The sequence below is a fragment of the Pristiophorus japonicus genome, chromosome 15 (genome assembly GCF_044704955.1).
Source record: "Pristiophorus japonicus isolate sPriJap1 chromosome 15, sPriJap1.hap1, whole genome shotgun sequence".
NCBI lineage: Eukaryota > Metazoa > Chordata > Chondrichthyes > Pristiophoridae > Pristiophorus > Pristiophorus japonicus.
In genome coordinates, this window is record NC_091991.1 from 13,046,824 (window position 1) to 13,056,733 (window position 9,910).

The 9,910-nt window shown below is 54.1% G+C and overlaps 1 protein-coding gene across 2 annotated transcripts in view; it reads left to right on the forward strand.

The window, feature by feature from the left end:
* polr3b (polymerase (RNA) III (DNA directed) polypeptide B) overlaps positions 1-9,910 on the forward strand; it is a 98,218-nt gene that overhangs the window by 42,555 nt on the left and 45,753 nt on the right. For both annotated transcript variants that reach the window (XR_011596724.1, XM_070900170.1), the window contains exon 15: positions 4,044-4,206. Coding sequence is in view for 1 of the 2 variants with exons in the window: in XM_070900170.1 (XP_070756271.1) it covers positions 4,044-4,206 (163 nt within the window). In the remaining variant the exon portion in view is untranslated. The remainder of the gene's footprint in view (positions 1-4,043; positions 4,207-9,910) is intronic.

A 9,910-nucleotide genomic window follows, 5' to 3' on the forward strand; every position in this document is an offset into this window, starting at 1 on the left:
TATCAACATAACCCTCTATTCCCTTCTCCCTCATATGTTTGTCCAGCCTTCCCTTAAATGTATCTATACTATTTGCTTCAACCACTCCCTGTGGCAGCGAGTTCCACATTCTCACCACTCTTTGGGTAAAGAAGTTTCTCCTGAATTCCCTATTGGATTTCTTGGTGACTATCTTATATTGATGGCCTCGAGTTATGCTCTTCCCCACAAGTAGAAACTCTCTATTAAAACCTTTAATAATTTTAAAGACCTCTATTACGTCACATTTCAGCCTTTTTTCAAGAGAACAGAGACCCAGCCTGTTCATCCTTTCCTGATATGTATACCCTCGCATTTCTAGTATCATCCTTGTAAATCTTTGCACCCTCTCCAGTGCTTCTATATCCTTTTTACAATATGGCGACCAGTATTGTACACAATACTCTAACTGCGGGGTTAACGAACGCCTCATGACTCTTCGACTCACCCTATCCCAGAACCAATGCGCCACAGTCATCAGTACGTGCGCCCTAACACTCGATGCAATGGATGAGACCAGAGAGGGTTTTTATTCCAACCTCAACATCCCTGTCCCGCCTCCCTGCGGGTGACAAGCTGTTCCTCCGAGGTGACTTCAACACCAGGGTTGGCAAAGAGACAGCCCTCTGGGGAGGCTTGATTGGCAGAGAGGGGGCAGGGAAAGCCAACTTCAGTGGTACCCTACTCCTAATAAAATGTCTAGAACATGAACTCCTCATCACCAACACCCTGTTCCACCAGAGGGGCATATACAAGGCATCGTGGCAGCACCCTCGCTCCAAACACTGGCACCTGCTCGACTATGTCATCGGCCGAGCCGGGGATCGCAAGGATATGCGCATCACCCACGCCATGACAGGAGCTGACGACTGCTGGACGGACCACCGCCTAATCCGATCCATCATCAACATTAACATAGCCCCAAAGCAGAGGGGACAGCAGAAGCAGTGCCGCAAAAAAGTCAATGCTGGGGCACTTAAAAGACCCAACTGTGAGAGTCCTATACAGCTAGCGCCTCACAGCTAACCGAGCGTACCTTGATGACCCTGAGATGCTGAATGCCCACAGCGCTTGGTCTGCCCTCCAGGCCTCCATAACCAGTGCCTGCGAAGAGACACTTGGTCACTCAACCAGAAAACACCAGGACTGGTTTGATGAGAATGATAAGGAGATCCAAGAAGTAATAGATCGCAAGCGCAGAGCATTTCTGAGCCTCAAGCAACAACCCAACTCGGGAGCTGCAAAGCAACATTACAGGCGGCTCAAGGCTGAGGTCCAACAAAAAACCCGGGACCTAAAGAACAGGTGGTGGATGGAGAAAGCACAGGAGATACAACAACTGGCCAACAGCCACGATGTGTAAGGATTTTTCATCGCAGTCAAGGCCACCTACGGTCTAAACTCCCAAGGCCCCACCCCACTGCTGGCCAAGAACGGGGAAACACTCATCAAGGACACTGAGGCAGTCCTTGCTGGAAGGAGCACTTCAAAGATCTCTTCAATCGAGACTCTGCGTTTGACTCGAGTGTTCTCGACTCCATCCCGCAGCATGCGACCCGCCACCACCTCAGCGAAACCCCAATGTTGCATGAGGTAGGAAAAGCCATAAGATAGCTCAAGGCTACGGGAGCGGATGGAATCCCTGCTGAGGCGCTAAAGTATGGCGGGGAGACGCTATTGGCGAGGATACGTGACCTCATCTCTCTCATCTGGAGGGAGGAGAGCATGCCGGGGGATCTCCGAAACGCAGTGATTGTGACCATCTTTAAAAAAGGGGACAAGTCTGACTGCGGCAATTACAGAGGAATCTCCCTGCTATAAGCCACTGGGAAAGTTGTCGCTAGAGTCGTCCTCAACTGTCTTCTCTTTGCCGAGGAGCTCCTCCCGAGTCACAGTGCGGATTTCGTCCTCTATGGGGCACAACGGATATGATCTTTGCAGCGTGACAGTTGCAGGAATAATGCAGGGAGCAGTGCCACTCCTTATACATGACCCTTTTCGACCTTACAAAGGCCTTTGACACTGTCAACCGCAAGGGTCTATGGAGTGTTCGCCTCCGTTTCGGATGCCCCCAAATGTTTGTCAACATCCTTCGCCTGCTCCACGATGACATGCAGACCGTGATCCTTATCAATGGATCCATTACAGGCCCAATCCACGTCCGGACCGGGGTCAAACAGGGCTGCGTCACCGCTCCCAGCCCTCTTCTCAGTCTTCCTCGCTGCCATGCTCCACCTCACAATCAACAAGCTCCCCGCTGGAGTGGAACTAAACTACAGAACCAGTGGGAAGCTGTTTACCTTCGCCACCTCCGGGCCAGGTCCAAGATCACCCCAACCTCTGTCGTTGAGCTACAGTACGCGGACGACGCCTGCGTCTGCGCACATTCTGAGGCTGAACTCCAGGATATAGTCGATGTATTTACTGAGGCATACGGAAGCATGGGCCTTACGCTAAGCATCTGTAAGACAAAGGTCCTCCACCAACCTGTCCCCTCCGCACAGCACTGCCCTCCAGTCATCAAGATCCACGGCGCAGCCCTGGACAACGTGGACCATTTCCCATACCTCGGGAACCTCTTATCAACAAGAGCAGACATAGACGACGAGATTCAACACCGCCTCCAGTGTGCCAGTGCAACCTTCGGCCGCCTGAGGAAAAGAGTGTTCGAAGACCAGGCCCTCAAATCTACCACCAAGCTCATGGTCTACAGGGCTGTAGTGATATCAGCCCTCGTGTATGACTTGGAGGCGTAGACACCAAGTCGCTGGAGATGTATCACCAACGATGTCTTCGCAAGATCCTGCAAATCCCCTGGGAGGACAGGAGCACCAACATCAGCATCCTCGTCCAGGCTAACATCCCCAGCATTGCAGCACTGACCACACTCGATCAGCTTTGCTGGGCAAGCCACATAGTTCGCATGCCAGACATGAGACTCCCAAAGCAAGTGATCTATGCGGAGCTCCTTCATGGCAAACGAGCCAAAGGTGGGCAGCTGAAAGGTTACAAGGACACCCTCAAAGCCTCGCTGATAAAGTGCGATATCCCTACTGACACCTGGGAGTCCCTGGCCAAAGACCGCCCCAAGTGGAGAAAATGCATCCGGGAGGGCGCTGAGCACTTCGAGTCTCATCACCGAGAGCATGCAGAAAACAAGCGCAGGCAGCGGAAAGTGCATGCGGCAAACCAGTCCCACCCACCCCTTCCTTCAACGACTATCTGTCCCACCTGTGACAGAGTCTGGTGCTCTCGTATTGGACTGTTCAGCCACCAAAGAACTCACTTCAGGAGTGGAAGCAAGTCTTCCTCGATTCCGAGGGACTGCCTATGATGATGATGATTATTCTAACTGTGGTCTAACCAAGGTTCGATCCAGGTTTAGCATAACTTCACTACTATTCAATTCTGTACCTCTTTCTTTAGTGTCAGCTGTGACTCTGGGTAGCACACACCTGAGTCAGAAGATTGTGGGTTCAAGTCCCACTCCGGGAATTTGAGCACATAAATCTAGGCTGACACCCCAGTGCCTTGCTGAGGGAGTGCTGCACTGCCGGAGGTGCTGTCTTTCAGATGAGACGTTAAATCGAGGTGTGGTCTAACCAGGACTTTGTACAGCTGCAGTATAACTTCTACCCCATTGCACTCTAGTCCTGTTGATATAAAGGCCAGCATCCCATGAGCCTTTTTGATTATTTTCTGTAGCTGTTCATGACATTTTAATGATCTACATACCTGGACCCTCTAGTCTCTTTGGACAACCACTGTTTTAGCTTTTGACTATTTAGAAAGTACCCTGTTCTATCCTTTTTAGGTCCAAAGTGGATGACCTCACATTTGCTTACATTGAAATCCATTTGCCACAGTTTTTCCTGTTCACTAATCTATCGATATCCCTTTGTATTTTCATGCTTTCATCAATGGTTAAAATCCCTGTCCTGTATTCATGTCGGTCGCCTTTCACAACATAAGTGAACGATTCCTGCTTATTTTGGAGTCATTGTTTTGTTTTGCTCTCATTCTAGGCTTGTGGTTTGGTGAAGAATTTGGCTCTGATGACCCATATCACGACAGATATGGAGGATGGGCCTATAATTAAACTAGCCTTCAATCTGGGTGTTGAAGATGTCAATCTACTTTGTGGGGAAGAACTATCATACCCAAACGTGTTCATCGTATTCCTGAACGGTAAGCAATGTCCTGATTAGGACTTGGATAGTCCTGCACTTTAAACTGAGCATTTTTACAATACTCATTACTTCAGTGGGAATATGCCACAGAGCTAAATACGTGCCTTATTCCAAAGAACACGTAATATATCTAGGAATCTGTGACCAAGTCCATTCTGAACATTGCCCTTTCATTGTAAGGACTTGGGTTCGAATCTAGCCCAAATTCATTGAATGAAACCCTTCCCAATCTCTAAGGTAATCAGGGGGAAAACTCCCCACTGGCTGGAGTCATACCCAGCACAAAGGAAGATGGTTGTGGAGGCCCATCATCTCCGCCCCAGGACATTGCTGCAGGAGTTCCTCAGGGCAGTGTCCTAGGCCCAACCATCTTCAGTTGCTTCTTCAATGACCTTCCCTCCATCATAAGGTCAGAAGTGGGGATGTTTGCTGATGATTGCAGTGTTCAGTGCCATATGTAACTCCTCAGATAATGGAACAATCCATGCCACTTGCTGCAAGACCTGGACGACATTCAGGCTTGGGCTGATAAATGGCAAGAAACATTTGTGCCACCCAAGTGCCAGGAAACGACTATTTCCAACGAGAGAATTTACCCACCGCCCCTTGACATTCACTGGCATTACCATTGCTGAATCCCCCACCATCAATGTCCTGGGTGTCACTGTTGACCAGAAACTTAACTGGACCAGCCACATAAACAGTGTGGCTGCAAGAGCCAGTCAGAGGCTGGATATTCTGCGGCAAGTGTCTCACCTCCTGACTCCCCAAAGCTTTTCCACCATCTACATGGCACAGGTCAGGAGTGTGGTGGAATACTCCACTTGCCTGGATGTGTGCAGCTCCAACAACACTCGAGAAGCTTGACACTATCCAGGTCAAAGCAGCCCACTTGAGTGGCACCCCATCCACCATCTTCAACATTCACTTGCCCCACTACCAGTGCACCTGGCTGCAGTGTGTACCATCTACAAGATGCACTGCAACAACTTGCGAAGATTTCGGCAGCACCTCCCAAACCCAATGACCTCTACCACCTAGAACGACGAGGGCAGCAAGTGCATGGGAACATCACAACCTCCACATTCCCCTCAAAGTCACATACCATCCTGATTTGGAAAAAATATTGGCTGTTCCATAATTGTCACGAGATCAAAAATCCTGGAACTCCCTCCCTAACAGCACTGTGGGAGCACCTTCACCACATGGACTGCAGCGGTTCAAGAAGGTGGCTCACCTAGGGATGGGCAATAAATGCTGGCTTTACCAGCGATAGCCACATCCCAGAAACGAATAGTTGCAAAAATGTTCTGAACTGAGTTTCATAGTCTCTACAACATTTCCCAATGGTTTCAGGTCGACGCGCAAAATCAGCCATAGTTTGTGTCCAATGCTAACGCCCCTCCCTGATCCGGAATCACGGAAGGCCCCTCCCTGGTCTGGGATTACTGAGGGTCCACGGTCCGGGATCACTGAGGGGCCACGGTCCATGCAGCTACTGTTGGGCACTCCCTCCGCGTATCCGCTGATCTGCCTGTGAGTTGGACTGTAGGCAGCTCTAAGATCCATTTATCTCTGCCTCACGGTTGCCTTTCAGGAGGCAATCTCCTAGCACGTTGAAGCCAACCGAGAGAGCATCTTTAAGACGTGAACCCAAGCATGGATGACAAATGCTCCCACTTTAGGAATCCATTGGCAGCATCAGTAAGTGCCAGGCTGTGTGTGTGTGCAGCATAAAGCTCATTCCTTTTGCAGCAGTAGTGTAGTTTAAACCCAAACTTGGAAGAGCAGCCCAACTGCAGCATCTGAGTGAATTGCACAGAAATTAAAGCAGGGACACTGGCTGCTCGGCCCATCCAGTCTGTGTTGGGGTTGCAGCAGTGTCCTAACCCCATGTACCCACCCTGTTCCCAGATCCCTTTATTCGCTCTTTCCTGCAACACCCTCTCGAACCTATTCTTCATTGTGACCTGGTCTTTGCTTTAATCACTGACGCTGGGAGTGAATTCCACAGCCTCACAACCCGCTGTGTAAAAGGTCTCTCCTGCTCTCTGTCCCAAATCTCTTGCACTTAATCTTGTCTCCATGTCCCCTGGTTCTAGCAATTTATTCTAGTGGAGTACTGCAGGGCTCAGTGCTGGGACCCCAGCTCTTTACAATATACATTAATGATTTAGATGATGGAATTGAGTGTAATATCTCCAAGTTTGCAGATGACACTAAACTGGGTGGCGGTGTGAGCTGTGAGGAGGATGCTAAGAGACTGCAGGGTGACTTAGACAGGTTAGGCGAGTGGGCAAATACATGGCAGGTGCAGTATAATGTGGATAAATGTGAGGTTATCCTCTTTGGGAGCAAAAACACGAAGGCAGAATATTATCTGAATGGCGGCAGATTAGGAAAAGGGGAGGTGCAACGAGACCTGGGTGTCATGGTACATCAGTCATTGAAGGTTGGCATGCAGGTACAACAGGCGGTGAAGAAGGCAAATGGTATGTTGGCCTTCATAGCTAGAGGATTTGAGTATAGGAGCAGGGAGGTCTTACTGCAGTTGTACAGGGCCTTGGTGAGGCTCCACCTGGAATATTGTGTTCAGTTTTGGTCTCCTAATCTGAGGAAGGACATTCAATTGAGGGAGTGCAGCGAAGGTTCACCAGACTGATTCCCGGGATGGCAGAACTGACATATGAGGAGAGACTGGATCGACTGGGCCTGTATTCACTTGAGTTTAGAAGGATGAGAGGGGATCTCATAGAAACATATAAAATTCTGACGGGACTGGACAGGTTAGATGCAGGAAGAATGTTCCCGATGTTGGGGAAGTCCAGAACCAGGGGACACAGTCTTAAGGATAAGGGGTAAGCCATTTAGGACTGAGATGAGGAGAAACTTCTTCACTCGAGAGTTGTTAACCTGTGGAATTCCCTGCCGCAGAGAGTTGTTGATGCCAGTTCATTGGATATATTCAAGAGGGAGTGAGATATGGCCCTTGGGGCTAATGGGATCAAGGGGTATGGAGAGAAAGCAGGAACGGGATACTGAAGGAATGATCAGCCATGATCTTATTGAATGGCGGTGCAGACTCGAGGGGCCAGATGGCCTACTCCTGCACCTATTTTCTATGTTTCTAGAAAAGGTCATATAAAAATCTACTGGAAAACTAGGTTTTATGGCAAGAAGTATAAATTGCTAGAACCAGGGGACGTGGAGACAAGATTAAGTGCAAGAGGTTTGGGACATAGAGCAAGAGGTGTTGCTTTTAACGGGGTCAAGTTTCAGGCCGCGCCGAGAACGGTACAGCCCCGCGAGTCACGCCTGATTTCCGCGCTCAAAACCGCGACGAAAACTTACCTCTGTATTCTCCACTCCCTCAGGTTGATCCAGGCCCTCGGCGCGGCGCAGCACAAACTGTGGGCGGCGGAGCTAGGTCCCTGCGCTGAAAACAGTGCCGGGACCTCTGCACATGCGCGTTACAGTGGGTGCGCATGTGCAGTAGCTCCAGGCGCCTGAAACTGTGTGGGAGGGGCCCGAAGCACGCCGCCCCAAGCCCTAGCCGAATGGGCTCATTGGGGCGGCGAAGATCAGGCTCCCTATTTTTCAGCTCCTGCTCTGGCTGTGGACTCCAGCTTCCTGCCCTGTTCAGCTCACGCTCCCTCTGGCTCTCTCGTCCCACCCCCCCCCCCCCCCGCCCCCGATTCCCGCAACACTGCCCAACCCCCCCCCCCCCCCCGGCTCTCCTGCTCCGCTGCCCGCTCTTCCCCCCCCACACCGCCCACCCTCCAGCTCTGGCTGCGGCTCCGCTCCCTCTTCCATTGGCAGGGTCCGCCCGCAGGGCATCTTGTTCGGGGCGGGCCCTGCCCGAAGTCTTCGGCCCGGCTTCTTCACGTCGGCCGAGCCAGTTCAGCCTCTCCCCTCCCCCACTCTTCCCTCCCCCCCTCCCCCACTCTCCTCTCCTCTCCCCCACTCTCCTCTCCTCTCCCCCACTCTCCTCTTCCCCCCCCCCACTCTCCTCTCCTCTCCCCCACTCTCTTCTCCTCTCCCCCCTCCCCCACTCTCCTCTCCTCTCCCTCCCCCCCCCCATCCCCACTCTCCTCTCCTCCCCCCACTCCCCCACTCCTCTCCTCTCCCCCACTCTCCTCTCCTCCCCCCCCCCCATCCCCACTCTCCCTCTCCCCCCCCCCCCATCCCCACTCTCCTCTCCTCTCCCCCCCTCCCCCACCTCCTCTCCTCTCCCCTCCCTCCCCCACTCTCCTCTCCCCCCCTCCCCACTCTCCTCTCCCCCCCCTCCCCCACTCTCCTCTCCCCCCTCCCCCACTCTCCTCTCCTCTCCTCTCCCCCTCCCCCACTCTCCTCTCCCCCCCCTCCCCCACTCTCCTCTCCTCTCCTCTCCCCCCTCCCCCACTCTCCTCTCCCCCCCCCCCCTCCCCCACTCTCCTCTCCTCTCCTCTCCCCCCTCCCCACTCTCCTCTCCTCTCCCCTCCCCCACTCTCCTCTCCTCTCCCCTCCCCCACTCTCCTCTCCTCTCCCCCACTCTCCTCTCCTCTCCCCCACTCTCCTCTCCTCTCCCCCACTCTCCTCTCCTCTCCCCACTCTCCTCTCCTCTCCCCCACTCTCCTCTCCTCTCCCCCACTCTCCTCTCCTCTCCCCCACTCTCCTCTCCCTCTCCCCCACTCTCCTCTCCTCTCCCCCACTCTCCTCTCCTCTCCCCCACTCTCCTCTCCTCTCCCCCACTCTCCTCTCCTCTCCCCCACTCTCCTCTCCTCTCCCCCACTCTCCTCTCCTCTCCCCCACTCTCCTCTCCTCTCCCCCACTCTCCTCTCCTCTCCCCCACTCTCCTCTCCTCTCCCCCCCTCCCCCACTCTCCTCTCCTCCCCCCCGCCCCATCCCCACTCTCCTCTCCCCCCCCCATCCCACTCTCCTCTCCTCTCCCCCCCATCCCCACTCTCCTCTCCTCTCCCCCCCTCCCCCACTCTCCTCTCCTCTCCCCCCCCTCCCCCACTCTCCTCTCCTCTCCCCCCTCCCCCACTCTCCTCTCCTCTACCCTCCCTCCCCCACTCTCCTCTCCTCTCCCCCCCTCCCCCACTCTCCTCTCCTCTCCCCCCCCTCCCCCACTCTCCTCTCCTCTCCCCCCCCCTCCCCCACTCTCCTCTTCCCCCCCCTCACCTCCTCTCCTCTCCCCCCCCCTCCCCCACTCTCCTCTTCCCCCCCCTCACCTCCTCTCCTCTCCCCCCTCCCCCATCTCCTCTCCTCTTCCCCCCCCTCCCCACTCTCTTCCCCCCCCCCCCATCCCCACTCTCCTCTCTTTCCCCCCCCCCATCCCCCACTCTCCTCTCTTTCCCCCCCCCATCCCCACTCTCCTCTTCCCCCCCCCCATCCCCACTCTCCTCTCCTCTCCCCCCCCATCCCCACTCTCCCTCTTCCCCCCCCCATCCCCACTCTCCTCTTCCCCCCCCCATCCCCACTCTCCTCTCCTCTCCCCCCCCCATCCCCACTCTCCTCTCCTCTCCCTCCCCCCATCCCCACTCTCCTCTCCTCTCCCCCCCCCCATCCCCACTCTCCTCTCCTCTCCCCCCTCCCCCACTCTCTCTCTCCCCCCCCATCCTCCTCTCCTCTCCTCCCCCCCATCCCCACTCTCCTCTCCTCTCCCCCCTCCCCCACTCTCCTCTCCTCTCCCCCCTCCCCCACTCTCCTCTCCTCTCCCC